At 40.4% G+C, this 24,455-nt stretch overlaps 2 protein-coding genes and 1 pseudogene across 3 annotated transcripts in view; 2 read left to right on the forward strand and 1 right to left on the reverse strand.

Annotated features, from left to right (window-relative positions):
- LOC145486431 (transient receptor potential cation channel subfamily M member-like 2) overlaps positions 1-6,744 on the reverse strand; it is a 109,409-nt gene extending 102,665 nt beyond the window's left edge. The window contains exon 1 of the mRNA XM_081465098.1: positions 6,723-6,744. The gene's annotated coding sequence lies outside the window, so the exon portion shown is untranslated. The remainder of the gene's footprint in view (positions 1-6,722) is intronic.
- LOC145486448 (uncharacterized) overlaps positions 1-24,455 on the forward strand; it is a 40,917-nt gene that overhangs the window by 1,410 nt on the left and 15,052 nt on the right. Inside the window, exons 2-3 of one of the 2 annotated variants that reach the window (XM_081465119.1) lie at positions 249-564; positions 902-1,790. In XM_081465119.1, coding sequence (XP_081321245.1) covers positions 249-564; positions 902-1,163 — 578 coding nt within the window. In that variant the 3' untranslated portion in view covers positions 1,164-1,790. Of the gene's footprint in view, positions 1-248; positions 565-901; positions 1,791-24,455 lie in introns of those variants that run through there. The other variant, XM_081465120.1, reaches the window with a different exon arrangement.
- LOC145486728 (uncharacterized) lies at positions 9,329-13,973 on the forward strand (annotated as a pseudogene).

The raw sequence follows: 24,455 nt of genomic DNA on the forward strand, positions 1-24,455 counted from the left end.
ACAACCATTTTTGTCACAAATACTTTGATCAGCTAGAGGCATATTCGCTCATAGTCGAGTACAATGTCTCACTCAATGTTACGAGCTTTCTAATTGTATCTGGGTAATTGTGAAAGTCGACTAAAAAGAAATGAAAATGCGAAAACTAGTACACTTTAAGTCGGTTTTGCCACCACTGCTGCACCCCGTCTTAATTGTAAACTCTGCTCTTGAAATAACTGCACATGATTCTGTTTTTACTTTCGAAGGTCACAGATATCCCACCATTAACAGTGGAGACACTATCGCTCTGCGCTCGGCCTACACTTCTGGAAGCTACTCGAAGTATTGGTTGTACTGTCGTACATCTTACTGCTACTGGGGATCCTGCCCAGGTACTATCATCACCTCCTCAGGATGGACTTCCTGCTCAAAACGCTATATGTTTACCATCACTGCCAAGGGAAAGACGGATGGAGAGCCAATCAACAGTGGCGATACTGTTTCATTCAAGTCCAACAACTATGGTGGCAGTTACCGACTGTATTGCAGCTCTTCCTCTAGCAGCTATTGCCGCGTAGGATCGTAAGTGAATATCTCACCTGATCACTAGTGAGCACGTTAAATTCTTCACCTCTTGACTCCAATTCTCTAGTTTAAAAGTAGTATCTTAGTGAAATAGGCTCAAGCCGCAATACACCTATACGCCTGAATCTTTTTTTAACCTTTTCATTTAAATTAAAACTTCGAGATATAAATTCTCCCTCCATGATTGTCATAAAATTGCTTTCATTAATTTTGGTACATTTAATTACACAATATATCGACATATCCCAAAGTGGAAGATTTTCTTAATTCCGTGTCCTGATTGCTCGAGAATGTTCTGTTTATAATATTAATTTTGGACTCGTTGCATTTGTAGAGTCACCAGTTCCATGACAGGAGGCGCCTGGCTGAGCTACTCGTACGCCACCTTTGAAGTCTACTCTAAGAACGCTGATGATGGGTCCCCTGTGCAATATGGTGACGTGGTGGGCCTCAAATTCCCATACAGTTCCAACAGCGCCTGGCTGACTTATTACAGCTACAGATTTTATCCCCGTAGCTGCAGCAGCAGCAGCAAAACATCATGCGCAAAGGAAAATACATTCACCGGATTTAAGATCTTCAAGAAGTTGTCATAACTGAAGTTTTGAAGAGCTGAAATTGCAAATTCGTCAACCAAAGATTCAAGCAGAAACTGTAGAGTTGTAGATTTTTTTGCGTTATCGCTAAAGGAGTTAAGAGGCTAAACTTAAGCATGGGGAAAATTCATTTGAATTGCTGCCAAGGGTTCGCTTTGTTTCCAATAAAAGAGTTGAGGAATTGAAACAATGTGATGTTTCTCGTGGATTAACTCAATAGAATGAAAGATCAATGATCAACTGCTTCACCATGAAAGCATTTGTCAATGAATGATAGGAACAAATCACGTTTAAAATTGTCTCTGAGGTAAATTTTCCCTCTGAGACATAGTTAAGCGACTCCTTTCAGAACCGAAAAACGGCGAAATTATTCGAAGAAAATGGTGTAAATGGACACACCGAGTCTATAGTGAAAAAGGGCAAACAGAATATAGGAAAAAAATAAGTGCGCTGTCACTCGGTTATTTCGATGTCCTCGGAAGTTCAGGAGACTCACAGGTTCACTCAACGAAATTTGCGTTTAAAAAAAAGCAAAAACAAGAAAAGACTTAAAATCCAGCAGAAAGGATTGACTTTCTACTTTTTAACAAATTTCCCTGTCAAAAACATCTCTCAGTTAGCAGACATATGACCCGAATCTTATTACACCCACTAAGTGGTTCCAAGGTCATGAATATCCAACCCTTCGTCGGATGGAGGGGGAGGGAGAATTTGGGGGTGGGGTGGGTGTGATTACAGGGCACTATACTATCTTCACCTTCAGTGGAGGGCTGGGGGATTGCGCTAGTACCAACCCCACGAAATAGACAATGTCTGGCTTAGGACTAGCTTAATAAGCATGAATAACCCTGGTTTTCCACTGATAGTCCAGCTGTTAAGGGACAAAATTGTTCCTTTTTTGATAAAAGCATCAAACTTGGCAGGGTTACTAACCTCTATAAGACAAATATTTCCTGATATGGAGCCATGCCAAATTTGCTTCCAGAACCATGGAATGCGCATGTCAAAAATATAATAACAAATTAACCAGTGCCTCTGAGTCTTAAATTATGTCACGTGATAGTCACGTGACCATTGTTTTCAATTACCAGCAAGGCAATACGCACTGCAATAGGCAATAGGCAATAGGCAATAGTCAATTTATATAGGTTTCATTGACATGATTTTCTTGAGTTACTTGCTTACTGTGATTGAGACACCTTCTATTTCGCATTTGAGACTTTCAAATATGCCGGAATAGATCAGGTATGTTGCAATAAACACTTGCTGAACGTTTTGGTCTCAAGGAGACCTTTTGAAAAACAGCTGTCATTGGCTATAACGTTCCTATGCCTGCTTTTAAAAGCACTAGCTGAATAAAGGTTCTTTTAGTTGCAGTTTCCACCACAATTGCACAAACCGGTACAGTCAAGATTAGTCTTCAAGTGTATGTTAATTTTGTAATAACTTACAGCAATATTCTACTTATAAACCTGATTTCCGTGAATGCCGTGTGTTTAATTAAAAATTACGATAGAGCAAGCGTTTAAATTGATTTAATGAACCAAACTCCCTAAAGTTACAGGGTAAGCTACCGTTAAAGGGTTGCGCTGCTGTAACTAACACTATTTTTCATGTAGTTAGTTCTCAGAAAGGGAACAACAAGTTTGTTAACCGAGTCCCTCAGAGCATAATTTGATTCATTTCGCGTTACAAATTTAGAAGTGAGATATTCGGGAACCAGACCGTTTAAAGACTTGAAAACCATTAATTAGAGCTTTCTGAATTTGTTGTTGAAATTGCAAGTCTTTCCAGCTGAGTTTGTGAAACAAGGAATCGACATCAGCGTCATAGCCCGATGAAGTTAGTACTCTGCAGCACAGTTTTGTAGTTTTTGTACCTTATTAGATAATGTTTTGTCTCAATCACCCCAGACTAGGCTGCAGTAATCAAAGTGGGGTTGAACTAGTGAGTTGTACGTGCAGAGTAGGGTAGATTGAGGCACAAATGGCTTAACTCGCTTAATGGCTCCAGTTGCAGTTCTAAGCGATCTTTTTACACAGTTTATCAATGTGGGAATGTCACGTTAGATTTTCATTGATATATACTCCAAGTGATTTCACAGAGGAAACTTGTTCAATCGGAACATTATCAATGGAGAGTTCGAGTGTATCAGATAGAGTACTTAATCTTTGCCTGGAGGCCGATCAACATAAATTCCGTTTTTGTAGCGTTCAAGGTAAGTCTGTTAGACACAAGCCATTTGCTTAGCTTTTCAAGGTTGTGAGATAGACTAGACTGAATCAGATGCAAATCAGAACCAGCATAAGTAATGTGAGTGTCATCAGCATACATTCTAGGTACGCTGAACGATAAACAGTTAGGCAAATCGTTAATGTAAATTAGAAATAAAAGAGGACCAAGGATGGTTCCTTGTAGCACACCACATTTAAGAGCGGTGAAGTCAGAGAGAGAGAGCCATTAACGGAGCACCGTTATGTGCAATTAATCAAATACGATTTAAACCAATCAAGAGTTTTCCCATGAGATCCGCACCGAGATTAGTTATATCTCGTTAAGCCAGACTTAAGGACATTCGTGCGAAAATTCGTTTTGGAGAGAACATGCCCGAAAGAACACCCTAAATCTGAAAAAATCGGGCTTCGTTAGCGAATAAGGCCACAGTGTCTGTAAGCCCAAAAATATTGCAAGTAGATCTTTGAAAGGAAATGTTCTCTGCCAAATATTGTTTAAGTGAACCTTTTAAGTGAATTTAGTTAACTGGTGAGGTTCCTTAAAGAACAAGTTCGCATTTAGCCACCATAGTTTCACGCGCCTTGCAGCCGCAAGATGGTAGGATCCAATGTCCCATGGACAGAAATCTTGAATTTTTTTTTAACTTCCCACATTGATTTTTTGTTCATTTTTGGACGATGTGGAGATAATGGTAAATAAAATCTGTTTCTGGAAAGAAAAGTAGGGGTCACCGAACGTCTAAGATCGTTAAATCCAGGCAAAGTTATAGGCCATCTGTCCAATCATTGCTTATTTTATTACTTAGCGCGCGCTCTCATGCATGACGTGGCTCGTGAATTTACGTGCACAGTAAGGATGCGCAGAAACATTTATTGTGAACGTCCTTAAGGTAGCTCCCTAAAGTATTTACGAACACCCTTCCTACGGAGCGCGAGGCAGAAAAGAAAACTTAGTTAATTTCTCTTAAAGTTTTCCCTGTAGAGATTTACCAGTATGGGTACTGTTAAAATAAGGCTTATTTTTTGGATGTCAATTTTTGGATTAAGGCCGTTACCATGGCAACATCTCATCCAATGATAGGCAGATATATTCCTCATTTTGGCCTAAACTCCTTTATATTTATACTCTCCTGCGGTGAAATGTTTTCATACTTTGCCACATCATGGAAATGATATTGCGTGACATTTTGAATTGATACAGCGTCAAGGTTGTTCAGACGGTTTTTCCAATATTCTGTATTTTTTCATTCTTCTAAATATATCAAGTTAGCTCTGACGGATTTTAACAGAAATAGGGTATTTTATAGGAATTGTATGTGGTCACAACTGAGCATTTTGTCCTCATGTTGATTGATGTCATAAAAATCGTAAAACACTGACGTTTTCCTTTAAGTGCGCGCAGATTACTTGAGCTTTCGTCCTATGCATGGGTGCAATCGTAAAACTGTAGGGAGCCACCATAAGCAAATCACTTCAATAGCCAACATAGATCCATGCTTTGTCCAAGCCTCGATTTGATGCAGGGCCCCAATATGACACTGTGCATACCGAAACACAAGTTTCAGAGTTTGAATCTCTGATGACTGTATATGTAATGTTCAAAATGATTACTTCATTTTATTTGCGAGGAAAAACCAGAAAAAAGAAGAGAATTAAAAATTATTAATCGTATTAATGCAATATTCGGTATTATTTTATTGTTTATTGAAATGATGGTCACGTGACTGATCACGTGACAAATTTTTAGACTCCCAGACACTTAAGTAGTTGCTTTGATATTAAAAAGCAAGAAATCTAGACAAAGAACTCCGGAGAAGGCTTAGAAATAAGCATTTTAGCTCAACCTCGTTCCCATGTAAAGGCCTAACATGTCATTTTTTGACCTGCGCGCAGCATGTTTGTGGGTGTAAATTTGGAATGGCTCCATATCAGAAAATGTTTACCTTATAGAGGTTAGTAATCCTGGGAAGTTTCGTGCTTTTATCACAAAATGAACAATTCTGGTTATTTTTGGCTCTTAACAGCAGGACTATGAGCAGGACCTAGGCAAGGGAACTTCTTGTGTGCAGTGAACCTCTGTTCAGGTTAAGGATATGGAAATAAAACAGCTCTGTATTCATAAGGTTTGAGATTTTTCTATGGCTTTCCGGGCGTGAAAGCTTTTCGGGACCTTCGGGAAACGGGTCCCAGGTCCGATGAGAATAATCCTCAGCTTCTAGTGGCATCTTGAAATCCACGTGTTCAGTGTGACTGAGTACAAAGCTCGGTGCGAAGGTATTTAAATGTTCAGCGTCATCAAGCTTATACAGTAAAGCCGGTGAGAGGTCTGAATTTGGAAGTGTTTATCTTAAACCGGCTAGATCTATTTCCAGAGAGTGATCCCATACTGAAGAAAAATGTCACTCAGTTCTTCTTCTTCTCACTTTCACTCACTTCATTAGGGAATGCGTTACGGATGCGAAGATAACTTTCAGTTATGTATGGCTTTGTTCACTCCCAGTGAATGTTTCTCATTAATCAGTATCATGATGATACTGTGACAACACTAGGTTTTTGGCCTGGGAAAGAAAGCACTTTTAAAAACTCTCTGGCTGCAGGGAGGTTGATATCTATTACAGGAAATAAAATCTTCGGAGAACAATGAAACAAAGAGGATTTGGCTCCAACAGCAGCGTTTTAATCCAGGAATACGTCACCAAAACATAACCCAAGACGGGTTAAAGGTATCTGGTGGCTTGAGCTTTAATCGAGTGCATCCTAAAAGACACTGCCGACTGCTAAAAACGGTGGCGTTTTTTCCCGTTTACCCTCAAGTCAGTGAGAACAAAATCGTTGATTTACACCCCTAAACGAGAAGACCAGCATCACCGACCTTTTCATATGGGAGCTGCCTCCCCTCCCCTCTCCCCTCCCCCCTCCCCCCACACCAGGAACAATTAACAAAACGTCTCTAAACAAATGATCTCATTTTTGGTTTACTGCTCCTAAACTGCTATTGGCTGCCAATGAGCTCATTGTTGTTCTAGGCTATTCCATCAAAGGCAAGTCAGATATTCTGCTGGTAAATATTAACTACTTACAACTTCGGGTAAATCTCAGCCACTGCAAGGAGTTGCACGATAATACAGATTGACAGGCGGTTAACATGGTTATTGCACTTTCACTTAACTGCTTGTACTGTAAACTATTAGTTTACGAATATCAACAAATTCTCTCCTCACAGTATTATCATCAGCTACTGTTTCTGTTTCAATGCCTTTCTACATTTATCTGCAAAACGAAATTAATCTGAAGTAATAAATAAATAAAAAAAAAATAAACTCACCTGGTCGATTGTTCTTTTCCTGTGCCGCGCCAACTAATTGGCAAAATTTTCGATCTCGGCGTCACAAAGGAAATAAAGAAGAAGGTGAAAAGGTTTCAAACAAAACGCAACAAAATTCTTGGAAAAAGCATGCGTCATCAGGTTTGAAATACGACAGCTTTTGAGTATGATTAGATGAATAAATGTTCTTTCCTCTAGATCTCTTTTTCTGGAAAAATTCGGTTTAAACTAACCTTCCCCTTCGACAAGTTCTTGGCATGCAATTGAACTGAAAATGAAGTCATCCAGCTCTGTTGAAAGACATAACAAATCATGTAACGTCAGACGTCGCTTATGATGACACGAATGTGACACGCAGTTCCGCATCAAATAATCTCGAATCAATTCTCACATAAATAAATATAATGCTTTACTAGTAGTTTATGGTAATAATTTCAGTAATTTCAGTGTTTGTTTAATTAACGAGTTTTTAAAATGACCAATTCGAGACTGATGGACAGATCTGAAAAGAAATCCATATCTGGAATGCAATTCCAACAAACCTCAAAAACAGGAAATGACACTGGATACATCTTACCTATGGCTGTAGAACTTGGTAAAGCCTCGTTGCCGTTTGGATCTCCCATGCTGTGTGCTTATCGTCTTCAAAACGCTTAATAGCTGAATGAAAACCATTTGAATTCAAGTCAGTCTCCGATTAATGGCTTTGCAAAGGTTCTTGGAACTGCCTTGAATTACAAGATATTTATTACCTGATTGTTTTTAGCCGATAGGTGGTGCTTCTCGGACTAGATGGCTATGAAACTATCACGGGGTCTGTACCAACTATAAGGAACAAATCTCCACACAATGTACGCAGATGAACTCCTTGTTATAGTTCAGTTACTTCAAGGCTATGCGCAATATCTTGTCTATCGACTGACCTACCTTAGTTATGCGATCTAACACTGAATGTATCGAGTTACTTCTAAGAAATGATTGGCCTCAACGAGTCATTTATGAGATTAGGAATTAAAACAAAATGTTAAGATTTAAGGTTTACCCCTCGTAATTCCAAGAAATTCCTAATAACTCTAACGTCACTGCGAGGAGAATGTTTCTGCCATCGATCTGGGAAAAAATAGTGTAAAGTTTTCAAACAACTTTAGTTCCCCGTGCCGAAGTTGTTCAACGTTATTTCCAAAACGAAACAATGAAGCTGTTTATAAAAAGATTAATCTCGACCTTAAAATCGTGACGCGTTCGTGTTTCATTCCCTGGATTCGCTGTGTAAGGTTTATGATGACTTCATTGGTCCAGAGTACGTTACAATTGACTGCCAGTAACAGGTTTCTCTATGCATTAGCTCTACGTTGTCCTGTCAAGATACTACTGACGTGTTGAGACGTGAGCAATTGTGATGATCAGTGACGTGACATAACATTCTCAATCGGTAAAGAAAAAAACCGGCATCCTGTGTTTATTCCGAGAAGCTATATCTTTCCTCCTTGCTGCCGAGAAAACCTATTCTCTACGAAAATGCGGAAGTTAAAGTTTCCATGAAAATAGGCTTATTTGTGAAGGACATTGTTTCCCGTCGAATAATCCATTTGGATTAATCAAAGTTCCATTTGATTAGTCACGTGCACCCGCCCTTTACAGGCGAATGGGTTTCGTGGAAAATGACTGCAGTAAACAACTGTTTTAACTATAAGACAAATCATGCCGTATTGTCAGCGTAAATGCTCATTTACTCCGTAAAAAAACACAGGCGTGATAAAAAAAAACTTATTTCTGTTTTTTTTTCTTTTTCTCGATTTCAGCATTCTTTTTTCAGGTAAGCAAAGCTACCACAAAATACTGTACTTGATGTAGGCTTAAAAATAAGTTTAAGAATAAGAAACTACATTCCTGGAAACTTAATTTTAGAAACTTCCGCTCCAGACTTTGGATCGCGGGGCAGTCCTCTACAGAGAGTCAAGAACGTGACTGAGAACCCGTTCGTTCTGTAGTGGTAAAATATGCGGCGGTATTCCTTGTACTTTGACAGAAAAAAAAACGGGAGACAATTATCGGTATAATTAAGGGGATTTAGTCGTCATTGTCGCTAGTTGCTGTTAAAATTTCAGGATCGACCGAGTCCGAGATGAGGGCTGGGTTGTGAGACGAAATGCGAGTACCGTATTTACTCTAAAAAGCATCGTGGTGCTTATAAAAAATTGAAATATTTCGACTTGTTGATGCGGCGTCTATTTGAGGGCGGCGCTGGTAATCGGGTGCGGTTTCGTAAAGGATATTTGCTTTAGTTGGGAGCCTGGGATGGAAGGCTCTGTATGATCCTTTCCAGAGTGGGTTGCGATAAATCCAGGTTTGTTACACTGGTGCTGGTAAGCCATGTGACAAGGATTGCGGGCACTGGGGTCCCCTTTGTTGATCGGCGTGGGTTGGGCCCTGAGATTCCTTGTACCTGGGAGAAATAAAAAGGTATGCATTCGTGAAATGATCAAAACTACCACAGGACTTACAACGGATGGACTTTGGTAGGCCTGTGAACGTGTCTAAATAAAGCTGGAAATCTTGTTCTCCCCAATTTGTCCACACTCCTTCTCAGAATCATTAGGTTTTTAATGGAGGTCGCATCGTTTGATAGCAACTACAGGCTTCCCTCGCTTCCCGGCCTCCTCTCAAACAGCCAGATAGCACCCATCACGAATGGTGAGTACGTGGACATTGGGAAGTCCTCTTTCCTTTTCCTCGTTACTACGCGCGTGATCTGAAAACGGGAAAAAGGCTTTGGCAACCTGGCAATTACAGCATTGCCAGATAACACTTTCGCTAGAGGATCGTGCATTGGAATTCGCCAACTTGGCGTCGACATCAGAGACCATCATCGCCGAGAGCTGGTCTGGAGCAGTGGTGTCAACGACCGAAGAGTTGCTTTCTTGGAGACGAGCAAGTCGCAACGCGGGCCAGTTTGGCTAGGTCACTTGTACGGTAACAGGACACAGAGAGTTTCTGTTGCAATGCCCGGATAGTTACGGTAAAGGTGCTCGAAGATGATTGTGGTGGGGCAGTCCCACCTCGAATTTTCCGAGGTTTAAGTGTCGTGAGCGACCAAAGCAGAGAACAACTTAGCTTGACGAGTAATTCACAACTGAGACAGGGTAAGAAGCGACGGGATTTTACTAAGCTTGGATTGACAGAGAGTTGAGGAGGGGCAGGGCATGCCATGATCACATGCAAGCATGAGTGGAAAACCACTGGGAGCCTTGTCATATGAGTTTTCAATCAGAAGTAAATATTTACTGTAGTTAGACGTTGACCCCCTACCTGCACACCATAGTCATGAGTTAGCAGGACTAACTACGAGCCAATAATGCTTTTGAAATGGAGCAGAGAACCTATTAAGTCACTATTGACTACAGTTTAAATACTTAAACATCTCAGCTCTGAACCAACATCATTGTACTAGTAGTGAAGTCAGAGGGGCTTCAATACTCAACGTTCAGAGACGCCTTACGAGAAAAGAACCTTTACAAAGTCGTTCAAAGTGAAGTTTGTTATCGTGGCCGTTTTTATAGCAATCTGTTTGGCTGTTGGCGTGCATTCAGCGTCCGTTACTTACAGCATTTCCAACGATAAACTGACAGTCAAGGGCACCGTTGACGTGAACTTGAACATTCCCATAGAAGAAGTTTGGGACGGTTTGTCTAAGGGTAAGAAAATCTGATGAATAATGATGTTCTCAATACTCATGGTTTTATCGCTTTAACACTGATAAGCAGGAAGAATATTCGCTCATAGTCGAGTACAATGTCTCCCTCAAAGTTACGAACTCTTAGTTTTGAAACGCCCTCTCCCCCCCGCTTTTAAGACATTTTGTAATAGCAATCAATAGCTATAGCTTTAGTTTCCGTAGAACATGCTAAAATGTATTCGACATTGGTTAGGAATTTGCCGTTTCATGCTTATTCAAGGATAAATTTGTGTGTAGAAAATGAACTAACATTTCTAAAATGTAGTACACACGTTTCAAGAGGGTCTTGAAGGATATTCTCGGGATTCGGAATTTGACCAAAATACGGTGCGGGAATCGGGAAAATGATAAATATCTTGACGAGATCCGGGATGTGACTGCTCCCCAGGAAGCGGGACTCGCCAAAATTTGGGCACGGGATGCGGGATTTCTTTTTACAGGTTGGGAATTCGGGAAATTGTCAAGACTCAAATAAACGTTCTAGCGGCCAAAGCGAATCAACCAGGCGAGCGCGTGTCTCCTTTCAAACCAAACTATAGAGTGTGCCTGGTTAATGGTTATCTAATTGAAACTGTCAGAGAGTACCGTAAATCCTCGAATTAGCGTCCCCCCTCGAATAAGCGCCCCCGTCTTCTCCTAAATTTCAAATGAGCGCCCCGGGCGCTAATTCGAGGATTTACGGTATTTTGTTTCAACCAGTTGCTAGAAAAGTGCACGTGGTGTAATAGCATACCAGTTATTGACTCGATGCTCAATTGTCTCAAGCTCTTCAGTCTCTTCACAGCTTCACATTTATTGTAATCTTGAGGGGATTTTCTCAACAGCTGGCCTTAGATATGGCAAATAGTGATGCCAGCTCTGCTACAGTAAGAGTTTTGGTCTCGTTTTATCTTGCGGCCACTGGCGATACTTCCTGTTCTAGTGCCAGAACCGCGGCGATCCACAAAGAGAAATCTAATGTTCCGCTAAGTGGCGACGAACACAAAGACCTATTCAACTTCGTGAAGCACTTAAAAACCTTCACTGGGTTAGAAGAAATCGCTAAGAGTAAATGCCTCGGTACAAAAAGGTACAAGGTACAAAAAGCTATTTCTTTTTTTGTAGGAGCCTTTTAAAACACGCGTAAATTCAAAATATCAATCCAAAGGGCCAATCTACATCTTACAATTATTAGCTTTTGTAGAAATTCGACTTTTCACTGTGTGTTCTGTTAAAGAAAAACGGGATTCGGGATAGTGATAAAAAAAGTGCGGGATGCGGGTTCTCGTGAAAGAAAATGCGGGAATGCGCGATCAGGAACCCCCCCTTCCAGACCCTCTTTCAAGCAACGCTCTAGGCATAATCACGTATGCGCGCGTTTAAAAGGCGGCTCGCAACAACCGTACTCGTTCGTTGTCCCGCAACCGCTGCGATCAGAGGATCAATCAGCTACAGGCTACCATTTGACTACCTCTGAGCTATATTGTCTGCTATCGTCTGTGCGAGTCGTCACCAAAGTGAGTTTCTTATCTTTTACCTTCATTTTTGTTATCATTGCCAAGTACCTAGTTTTCAATGTTCAAGTGTTGTCACCCTACGAAACCAGTTACCTGATGTTTACAAAATTATTGTTGTGGTGATCTAGATACGTTCAGTGCTAGTAGTAGCCTGCGAGCAGGCTCACCTTTGAGTCACACGCGCGAACGGCGAAGAGCAAAGCGATTCGGCGGGAAGGAGTCTTGTGAAGAGGCGCCAAGAAATTGACACTTTATCGACTCGCGGCTTCGCCGCTCGATTTCGTGCAGGCGGGTACGCCGCGCGCGCTTGTGCTCCAACGTGAGCCTGCTCGCAGGCTATGCTAGTGGTGTTAGCTCAGTTTTTCAACTATACCGGCTTTGGATGTAATGTTCTCAGTATCCTTTGTATGCTACAAGCTGTTAGTTATGTCTATTAAGTCTTTCTGGAAACCGCCTAATTAGTCGTTAAGTACCGATTATTATGTCTGTTACATGCCTATGTGGCCAAATGCTGTGTCTTAGCAGTACTGTATTTAATTATCGTTTTCAGCTCGAACCTACACTACTCTACTCCATTCTAATCTCGTTCTACTCATTTGTACCGCAACTACTATCTTTGCGACCTGCAAGTCTAGTACATCGTTATTTTTGGAACTGTTCAGCTACCGTAATTTATCTTCTGTCGTCACCGTCCCTACTAGTGCAACTCGTGAACGTTTGAACTGTGATTAAATGTGACTTAATCATTCTGCAAGTGGAGTTCCAATTGTCTATCGCTTCGCACATTGTCACCTGTGTAACTGTTAAGTTTCTGAGTAAGACGCAACCTTAGGATCTTGGCAGTTACACGAATTTGTTTGTTTCATGAAAGCCAACTATCAGGGCATGTAAAGAAAAAAATCTAGTACACTTTCAAGTCAGTTTTGCCATCTTTGTTAGACCCGCAGCCTTTAATGAAAATGCTGCCCGTGAAATGACTGTACATGATTCTGTTTTCACTCTCAAAGGACACAGATATCCCATCGTTAATAGTGGAGACATTATCGCTCTGCGGTCGGCGTACACTTATGGCAGCTACTCGAAAAAGTGGCTGTACGCTGGTGCAGGTTACTGCTTCTGGACAACCTGCCAAGGCACTATCATCACCTCCTCAGGATGGACCTCCTGCTCGAAGCTAATGATGCTTACCATCACTGCTAAGGGAAAGACGGACGGAGAACCAATCAACAGCGGCGATACAGTGTCACTCAGTTCCAACGGCTATGATAGCAGTTACCGACTGCATTGCATCACTTCTTCCAGGGGCATGACAGACCTTTGTCTCGTAGGATCGTAAGTAACTTGAATGACTCACTTTGTCGTTAGTGGTCACCAGGAAAGACCAAAGCCGAAAAGACATCGGGACTAAACATTCTCTGATATCTTCAAATCGAAACTTGATCATTTGATCATGACTTTTTTCCTATTTTGTTGTTAGACGGTATAGCTGCTTGCGTAGAACGGTTGTTTAGAGAGCGCTCAACCTTTCAGGAGCGGTAACTATCAAACAAACTATGTAGCAACAGAGCGATGAATCACTCCTGAAGAAAGAAACTAATACTACATAGTTGACATAAGAATTTGAAGAATAAATTTCAAAAAAAGCAAGAACAATCACATTAAACAGGATAATAATAGTGACAATCAAGGACTAAGGACAATAAGTGTACATCGTATTTTAATGTACTGGTCTTGATTTTGGACTCGTTGTGTTTGTAGAGTCACCAGTTCCATGACAGGAGATGACTGGCTGACCTATTCGTACGCCACCTTTGAGATATACTCCAAGAACGTTGATGATGGTTCTCCTGTGTAGTATGGTGACGTGGTAGGCCTCAAATACCCGTACAAGTCTAACAGTGCCTGGCTGACTCATTACAGCAGCAAATTTTCTGCTCGTAGCTGCAGCAGCGCAGTAAAACATCATGCGCAGCTTAAAATAACTGGACTGGTTTTAAAATCTTCAAGAAGTTGCCATAACTGAAGTTTTCATGAGCTTAAATTCCGAAATCCTCAACCAAAGATTCAAGCAGAAACTGCGCTATCGCTAAAGTGGTAAAAAGGCTCAAATTAAGAATCGGGAAATCGGGGGTTTGCTTTGTCAATATAAGAGTTGAGGAATTGAAAGGATGTGCGACCTAAATGTATGATGTTTTTTTGTGAATTAACTCAATAAAAGCTAGTTAAGTCTAGTCAAGCATATTTATTTAGGCAGGGTAGCCCCGTCAGCCATAGGCTGGTATCAAAAGGGACCCTGCGTAAATTTAAGACTTCATGATAAAAAATTCAGAATTCCCTCCTCCCTACTTTAATTTGAGATCAGTGCTATCATCAGTGCGTTTAGTTATGTTAGAAGTATAAACTAATACCATGATAGCATTTTTCGGCGAATGATCGGAACAAATCACATTTTAAAATTGTCTCTGAGGTAAATTTTTCTCCTCAGCCACAGTCAAGCGACTCTTTTCATCATCAGAAGAGAGAAATTATACGAAACGCACATGAGTCTCAAACACAGAATATATAGAAAAGAAATAAGTTTGCTGCAGTCACTCGGTTATTCCCATTCGGGTCCTCGGATCGGGAAGTTCGATCGAGTATCTCACAGGTTCACACGACCAAATTGGCGTTTTTTTTTTAAAAAAAAACAACAAATTTTATGGTTACTGAAAAGCTGAAATCCAGCAGTGTCTGACCTTCTACTTCCCAACAAATTTTCCTGTCACAAAAAAAATTGTCTCAGCTAGCAGACAAACAACCAGAGTTTTATTACACCCACTTAATGATTCAAGGGTCATGTATATCCACACAAACGTCGGATGGCAGAGGGGGAAGGATTTGGGGGGTGAGGTGGGTTTAATTACAGGGCCCTATCTTCACTTTCAGTTGAGGGGCGAGGGATTGAGCTAGTACAAACCACGGGGAATATACAATTTTTTGCTTTACGATTAGGTTAATAATCATGATTCCCTTTACATTTCCACTGAGCAGGAACACGACCTGGGAACAGAAATTTCTATGAGTAGATCCATTGTATGCCCCCGCATGCATGTAGAGGGTCTAAACGCGTGTACCTTGGTGCCAACCGTTTTCATACGACATGGGAAAACGGAATTCAAACTTCCAGTTTCGTTTTTCGTTTACTCACGCCATCGGAAAAGGAATTCGAACCTTTATTTTCGTTTTTCGTTTTCCCGCTACATTGAAAACGAAATTGGAACTTTAATTTTCGATTTCCCATGACTTTGTACAAGAGAATTGCAATAGTCATTTCCGTTTTTCATCTTCTGTTTTCGTAAGACATTGAAAAGCGGAATTGGACCTTCGATTTTCGTTTTTCGTTTTCGTGGTCAAAATATTATCTCAAGACAGTTGTTTATTAAGCAGACGCTAGCGTTCTTTTGACTTGTATATGTTTTTTTCCTCCCTTACGATCCTCAAATTGGACGTCATAGCTAACTCTATGTAACCGACTGTACATACAGAGTTGTGATTACAACAAATAGCATAAAAAACTGTGCAGCTATATTTATAGAAAACTAATATTTACGAATTTTTCAGCCCGATACAAACCGTACTGAGCTGACTGTTAATAAAAATAAGCCTTCTGTTTAACAGGACTACCACGACATCGATGTCGGCAAGGAAATTTAATTATGTATACTATCACAAATTACGAAATTAAATGGCTTTTTAGGTACCGCTATTAAGTCAAAAGGATTCAGTACAAAGGCTTGTCATGACCGATTTGGACCATAAAAGGACGAATCTCCGATATGGCACATTCTACTTCGATATCGACCAGTCAGTGTAAAACGCAGACTGCAGACTGGAAACCGGAGGTAAAATGAAGACTGAGGGTAAAATGCAGACTGCAGACTACAGACTTTTTAAGTATATATCGACGGTGTTATCTGTGTCATTTTCATTATCGACTTCCAACCGGAAGGCTAACCGCAATGTTCCGGTTAGCCTGTTTATGGTTAGCTCTGAGTGATGGAAACGGTAGCACAACTCAGTTAAGAAGTCGACAGTCTGCATTTTACCCCTGGGCCCGGTTGTTCAAAGCTCGATTAAGCTAACCCAGGATTAACAAGAATTTTGATTTCACTTTTGTAACTTTTCGGTCATGTTTTCTGTTTTTAATGTTTGTCCTTCAGTTTTGCGCTCGACTAAGCTCAAACTACACTAAACGTGAGCAGTAAAAAACATTTTTATACAAGAAAAATCAATACTTCGGTTAACTTTTAATCCTGAGTTAGCGTTAACCGGCTTTTGAACAACCCGACCCTGGTCTGCAGTCTGCATTTTCACCCTCAGTCTGCATTTTACCGCCGTCCACAGTCTGCAGTCTGCAGTCTGCAGTCTGCCGTCCACAGTCCTCATTTTACACTGACCGGATATTGACTGTTCCATCCGCAACTGACCTTCTCTTCGCGATTATCTTGATACCATGATAACTGAAACACCTTTTTAAACTTACCACCCTACTGTGCAGCCCCTAAGATTCGGGTAACGGTTCTTGATTACCTCGAGAAGGTCTTCATAACTATTGTTTTCCGCAATAAGAAAACGGAGAACAAAGACCTCATCAAGGATGTGGTTTCCAGGTCTATTGTTAGCGACGCTGATTCCCGTTTCGTAAACGGTCGATGCCATTTTTAACGGTCGATGCCATCATTGGCAACCAAGCCTTTCAGAATGGACGATGCCATATCTGCCTTAGTATAGGCCTGGACAAGGTAGAAACTGGTTTTAATTTGTTGATTGAGTAAAACGCACTCGTCAAATGCTTGATTGTTCATATTCATAGTGGTGTGCTTGCGGTTAGCTTTTATTTGATGGTTGGGGCAACTCCATCATTAATATTTAAGAAAGTCGCGTTTTATTATTAAATTTTGCAGAGATTTGGCGGATCAACCTGGTAGTGTAGCAGTAGAAGAGGGATGTTAGGAAACAGAGGTTTCGGGTTCGGTACTGGTTGGTTACTTACAAATTTTCTTTTTCCTTTAATTTCTTCGAGAAAAATTCGTTGATAGTTAAAAAATTTCTAAGTGTCGCGAAATTGGCATCGACCGTTTACGAAACGGACAACTGCGTTAGCGACAAGAAGTGCTAAGATTCTTCCGGTCCAGGGAACATACCAAAGTGACAAAACAAAGAAACAAAAAACACAGATCAAAGTTCAAATTCCGTTTCTCAGTATCTTATAAAAACGAAAGACGAAAAAAATGAAATAACAATTAGAATTGTGTTGTCCAAAGTTGTGGGAAAACGAAAAACGAAATTAGAATTTGGAATTCCACTTTCAATGTAGTAGGAAAACGGAAAACGAAAATGGAATCTCGAATTTCCTTTTCTGATGGCGTGGGTAAACGAAAAACGAAACTGGAAGTTGGAATTCCGTTTTCCCACATCGTGGGAAAACGATTGGCACTATGGTACACGCATTGTATGTTGTTCATTTTTCAAAAAAATTTTCAAAGGCACGAAGTCTCTTGCTCTTTTGCTTTTATCCTCTCCGACATACACTCTTTCTTTTTGCGTTCGACAGAACGCAATTCTAATAGCGTAATGCTGAAAAATTCGAGATGTGTGAATCTATCTGCGCACACCAATTTGGCCTCCCAAAAATTTCTTCAGGGGCGAATGACGTCATGTCCATGTTCGTCCATGTGCTTTCTTTCGAGTGTTGCGCAATATTGCGGACTTGCGGGTGTCGAGGAAGCCTATTGTGGACTGTATCAGATACTGAAGTTGTTTATTTAAAGTTCGAAGTCAGTGTTAATGGCATTTAAAAACCTTGTAGACTTGTCTTCGCGAAATGTGCACGACTTTTCGAGGTAGCTTATTGAAGACTGTAGCGGATAAGCTGTTTATTTAAAGCTTCATTTGGGTTTAATGGCATTTAAAAACCTTGCAGACATGTCTTCACGAAATGTGTACGACTTTTCGTACGAACAGAAAGCTGTAGCTTGGCTATATGTTGTGTACTATCTTCTCTTCGACCAAAACCAACGCTGCTTTCTGCTGAATAAATCAAAGGAAGAATGAGTTTCACTTCGCTGGCCTAGATTTGTGTCCACAAACTATGTAACATCAACCCAACGAAAGTGTTTACATAGGAAAAGAGTTCAACTTCCACAGGGTTGCTTTGGTACACCAACATGTCCTCCGTTTCATTGTTTCGGAAGTGAAAATTGTGTTGTAATCTGTTTCGTAACAATATTTCCCAGTAGCTTCGCGGCACGGTGTGGAGACCTCGTGGTCGACCATGTGATGTTCTTCTATTACCCGCTTGATTAAACTGTTGTGTTGCTAATCGTATCTGCCTGTTTTATGGTCCAATAATACACCAAAAATGCCCTGTAGCTGTTACTCCAAAGCCAAGGCAATTGAAAGTCGTGTTCGTAAGGAAAATAATTGCCCTAGTTTTGGTACTAAAAGCACGTAGTATCGCCTACCGACGGAACAAACATAGTTGGTGTCGATTTACACAGTCAGTATAGAACACGCACTGGGGACTGCGGACTGCGGACCGCGGACCGCGGACTGCGGACCGCGGACTGCGGACTGCGGACCGCGGACTGCGGACTGCGGACTGCGGACTGCGGACTGCGGACTGCGGACTGCGGACTGCGGACTGCGGACTGCGGACTGCGGACTGCGGACTGCGGACTGCGGACTGCGGACTGCGGACTGCGGACTGCGGACTGCGGACTGCGGACTGCGGACTGCGGACTGCGGACGGCGGACTGCGGACTGCGAACTGCGGACTGCGGACTACCGACTGGGTATATAAAACACAACCCTCTCGTATACACCTGTTTTGCGATCAATTCATTTGTTTTTGCTTCTGCTGAAGGGAGACCAATTTCACGCCTATCTAACAGCTCAGGCACAAAATGCTGTCCCCAGAATTTTTTTTTTCAACATACCAAGCCTGTTTTGCAATCAATTCATTTGATTCCGCGCCTGCTGAAGGGAGACCAATTTCACGCCTACCTAACAGCTCAGGCACAAAATGCTGTCCCCAGAATTTTTTTTTACATACCAAGCCTGTTTTGCAATTAATTCATTTGATTCCGCCCTTGCTGAAGGGAGACCAATTTCACGCTTACCTAACAGCTCAGGCACAAAATGCTGTCCCCAGAATTTTTTTAACATACCAAGCCTGTTTTGCGATCTATTCATTTGATTCCGCGCCTGCTGAAGGGAGACCAATTTTACGCCTACCTAACAGCTCAGGCACAAAATGCTGTCCCCAGAATTTCTTTTTTTTTTAACATACTAAGCCTGTCTTGCAATCAATTCATTTGATTCCGCGCCTGCTGAAGGGAGACCAATTTCACGCCTATCTAACAGCTCAGGCACAAAATACTGTCCCCAGAATTTTTTTTAACATACCAAGCCTACCAAAACTCGAACGCATTCTTTAATCTACGACATTTTGTACGATTACTACTAGTTTATAGAACTATAATTGATAAGAATATCGAGGCTGAAATTTGCGAAATTTTAAGAATATTTTAACAATAAATCCGCGTCTAAGGTTTTGGCAAAAATATAATTTTGTCCGTGGAAAATACAAAACAATTATATGTTTTTAACTAAACCGCATGAAATTCTTCCTTTCTCTAAACGGCAAAACTAGCCAAAAAGCAACACGAACAGCTCTAGCCGTATTTTCGACGCTACTAACATTTCTGCAAGAAGTTAAGTGCGTTATCAGGCTTTAACGCCTGCAAATTACATTCCAAAACAGAAATGTCATGCGCTAAGAATATTCACAAGAATTTTCTCTGCTTAAAATCGGCAGAAAATTAAGAATATTCAGCCTCGGTCGGAAAAACATTAGTCTTATAAGAAAAAGTGTAATTCGGCCCAGGTCCGAAGAGAACGATCCTTAGCTTCTAGTAGAATCTGACTTGAAATCCACGAGTTCAGTTTGATAAAGTACGAAGCCAAGTTCGAAGGTATTTAGAAGTGAAGCCTCACGAATCTTATGCAGTAAAGTAAGAGTTCTGAATTTGGAAGTGTTTATCTCAAACCGACTAAATTTAGTATTCCCAGAAAGCGATCTCATGCTGAAGAAAAATAAAAATGTCACTGTCTTTTTCTCACTTTCATTCACTTTTATGGGGAATGCGTTAATGATATGAAGGTAACTTTCAGTTATGTATTGCTATGTTTACTCCCTAGTGAATGTAATCAATATCATCATGATATTGTGAAAACAGTGTTTTGGCCTGGGAAAGCACTTTTCTAAAACGTAGGGAAACTCCGCTCTGGCTTCAGGGAGGCCGGATTCTGTTGCAGGAGATAAAATCTTCGGAGAGAAATGGAACAGACAGGATTTGGCTCCAACAACAGCGTTTAAATCCAAGAATACGTCACCAAAACATAACCCAAGACGGGATAGTGTCAGCCTGTGGCATGAGCTTTACTCGAGTGCATCCTAAAAGATACTTTGACGGCTAAAAATGGTGTTGTTTTGTCCTGACTACCCCCAGTGACACCAAAGTCCTTGATTTACACCCCTAAACGAGACGACGAGCATTACCGACCTCTTCATATGGGAGTTTCTCCCTTTCCCGCGAACAATTCACAAAACGTCTCTAGACAAATGATGTAATTTTTCGTTTACTGCTCCTAAATCGTTACGTTATTGGCTGCTAATGAACTCATCGTTGTTCTAGACTATTTCACCATAGGAAAGTCAGTTATTCTGCTCGTAAATATTAAGAAGGAATCCACCTGAAGTTCGAGTAAAAAATGGACAAAAACTTTGTACCAAGATTATTTACACTGTATTACAAACTTAAATGCGACTGTTTCAAATATATTCCCAAAAGAAATCATTTCTATCAACACCAAATATCGAAAACAAATTTTGAAATTTATACAAAACACTTGAAAGTAGTGGTGAAATGAAATTGATGATGAAATTTTACCTGTGTTTGCAAAAAGGACAGTAATATACTTAAAATTATTCTGGTACAAGGTTTTTGTCTATTAAAAACTGAAATTGTTCGGTCTCGGTGCCACAAACAAAATAAAGAAGAAGGTGAAAAGGTGTCAAACAAAACGCAACAAAATTATTTGAAAAAGCATACAGTCGCGGGTGAAATACGAGAGCTTTCGAGTATGATTAGATGAATAAATGTTCTTTCCACTAGATCTCTTCTACTGGAAAGATTCGGTTCAAACTAACGACAGGTTCTTGACATGCAATTGCATTGAAAATGAAGTCATCCAGCTCTGTTGAAAACATAAGAGTACGGGCACTTTCGGACTTGGCGGGGCGGTGACCTTCTTGCCCGAAAAATTATCGCAATGCCTGAATGCGTGATTGTTGAAATCGCACTCAAATTGCATGAAAAACAAAAACGTTCACAATTTCTATATCTAATGAAATTGCTATAATTCCAAAAATATTTATATTCAAAGCTTGCATAATCAATCAGTCAATCATACACTATCAACAGTCTCAATCTGAATAAAATCTAAAACTTATTTAATTAAAAGGAAAAGTTCTAAAAAAGTAACTAACTAGAAACTTTATTTACGAGTTTTGGAAATCACGTCAGCAGCATTATTTTGTAATGTTTTCTCTCAAGTGTCGTTGCCGGAATCATGACCTTTTTTGCCCGAAAAATCACATAATTTCCGTGGCTGGGGGTGGGGCTTCAGCACCCCTCGCCCCTCCCGCCCAGCTCGTACGCCTATGGTTGAAAGATATACCGGCTAACTGGGTTCGAATAAAAAATAGGTCCGCACTGCGTACTTGTGTGTGCGTAGCGTCCTTTTTGCTTTTTTGAATTTTACGGGTTAAGGAAATTAAACTGGGATACTTATTGGAAACGAGCCTCTTTATCGGGATGGGGTGTTGTTCCTTCCCCTTCTTCCTCACCTTTTTTGCAATCCGATCCCTACCCCTTCCCCGTTAGTGTGTTTAGTCTGCCTTCGAGAGCCCGTTAGCACCGCTATTACATCACTCTGTACCATTGTCACAGTGTTACGCCTCTTTTTGACGAGAAATATATTCAGTCGTGAAAGACCTTTAGAGGAAGGGAGCCTTTTTACATCAATGCAGGTCTTTGGTTTATTATATGGGAAATAAAAATATCGTGCTACATAAAATCCCTGGGTCCCGATTTTATCCGAGTAGTTCTAAAAATAGCATGTAGTAACTATTAATGTGCTATAAATTAGGAGACGTTTTGAAGGAAGGGTGAACCCACAATGCTTACTTATTACCTGTTTTACCCATGAGAGCGTGAGATAAGAGAGACGGGAAATTCACTGATTAAATTTGCAGGAGAAAGGCCGAGTCTTACAAAGACGGGTATGCATTTGACCTGGAAATTATCAGATGATATTGTTACAGTTTTGTGTTTTGATTGTCACGGTAGGTTATTGAGTGAGACGTTGTTGATGTTGTTAGCTGACTCTGTTTTCCTCTTTGTGTTGCACTAAAGTTGATAAGATCTTGTAAAGAAAACCGGATGTAGAAAACACGAACCTGGGAGACATGATGTGACCCTGCACTCAAACTTGTCAACTAAAACACTTTTTAAAGGCAAACTTTTTAACCTCATTTTAAAACACGATGACATTTGTGCCATCACAAATGGAGTAATTTGAGAAATTTAATTAGAAAATAATATTTTAGTTATTTGGAGTAGTATTCTTATCTTAAACTTTAATAATCCCTCCACAATATTTGTCCAATGTCTTGTGGCAAGTGTTTTACCTCGAAGTTATTCTGGACACAGGCGGCCCAAGCTCTCAATGTTATCCTTTTTTTCCCCTCCTTTTTATGCGAACGTTCAGGCTAACGTGACATATGGCATGTACTATTACATAACGACCGAATTTGACCACGCGAAACATGACTCTCGCCTTGCAGCATATGGAGGTGTTGTGTTACAACGGTTTGAATTTATAAAGGTTTGTATGGGAATGCAACGGCTTTGCTTGAAAAGCCAATTATTCTTATATTTTGTGAATAAAATCTACTTACCCTGTTGCTGTGTTGTATTCTTTGTTGTTTGCCAGTTCCTCGGGCCGATCTAACGCGATTTCGGCGAGTTATCGTTCTGTGGGTTTCCACTACTAAAAGGCTCTAAACCACCTCCAGGAACCCAGAGACATCAAAATAACGCAATGCAAACACAAGGTAAGCCATTTTACTCCAATTATTTTCTACACGTAGCATTTAGAGTAATTTTCGAAGCATTCTCGTACATTATCTTATAAACCAGGTATATAAACGGCTAAAATTGTAACGCAATCGCCAACAGCATAATGTCACGTATTAATCGTATTCAACGTCTGGGCCGCCTGTGGAAATAGCAACAAGACGATGATTGTTAACACTGTTCAAGTGTATTTCTAACAATGCAAGTACAACGCAAGTGCAAGGCAGTCTTTTTCAGTTTCTGAACGTTTCTGACAATCTCTGAAGCTCTCTGACAATCCTTGACAATATGTCTCACTTTGAAGTGCTGCTTACATCAATCCGTTCAAGCCCATATAAATGTTGGTTAGCGAGATATTGGCTTGCGAAAGTACAATGACTCCTTTCGCTGTTTAGGGCAACCTGCGCCGAACATTCAGGCTGATATATTTTAGCTTGCGAAAGCGTACCAGCCCCTGTGTAAACTGCACTAACCACAAGCCAAGTTGACCGAGTCTCGATATGTTGGCTTGTGCGAGCAAAACAACTCCCGATAGGGATACCTGGAGGAATGATGAAAGAAAGCTAACAATAAACAATAAAACTGCAATCAACATTTTCAAAGCCTACACGAAATTAGGAACCTGGATTTTCGATAAACGAAAACAGACATGCAATATCTCTTTTTTTTTATTGAGATGGAAAAGAGATATTTCAATAGACACAGAGAATTGGACAGATGTTTTTAAAATGGCTTCAAAAACATGCAAAGAAAATAAGTTGAAAGAATTTCAATTCAAGTTTATTCATAGGATCGTCATTACAGAGAAAGAACTCTTCAGATATGGGGTAAATACAGACATCTACTGTGGTGAGCCAGACTCCATAAATCACACCTTTATCGACTGCGCATTTACAAAAACCTTCACATGCAAAGTCATTAATTGGTTTAACACTCAGAATGGTTCAAACTTTAAACCAGATACAAAAGAAACGCTTTTCGCCACCTTTAAATACCCAACATACATGGAGCTAGTGAGAAAATTCAATTACACCCTTCTTTTCATGAAATTTCTATGTGTATGTAAGTAAACTAAACAACAGTTCACTTGTACTAACCGAATTTATTGCTAGAACCAATTATAAATACAAAATTGAAAATTTGTAAATTAACACCGAAAAAGTAACTCGTAACGTGACAATGCTCCTCACAAACTTTACAGACTAAGTTACTTTTAATTGCATTAAATCAAGATTAGAAATCGGTCCTTTGCTTTTTT

The sequence above is a fragment of the Orbicella franksi genome, chromosome 5 (assembly GCF_964199315.1).
Source record: "Orbicella franksi chromosome 5, jaOrbFran1.1, whole genome shotgun sequence".
NCBI lineage: Eukaryota > Metazoa > Cnidaria > Anthozoa > Scleractinia > Merulinidae > Orbicella > Orbicella franksi.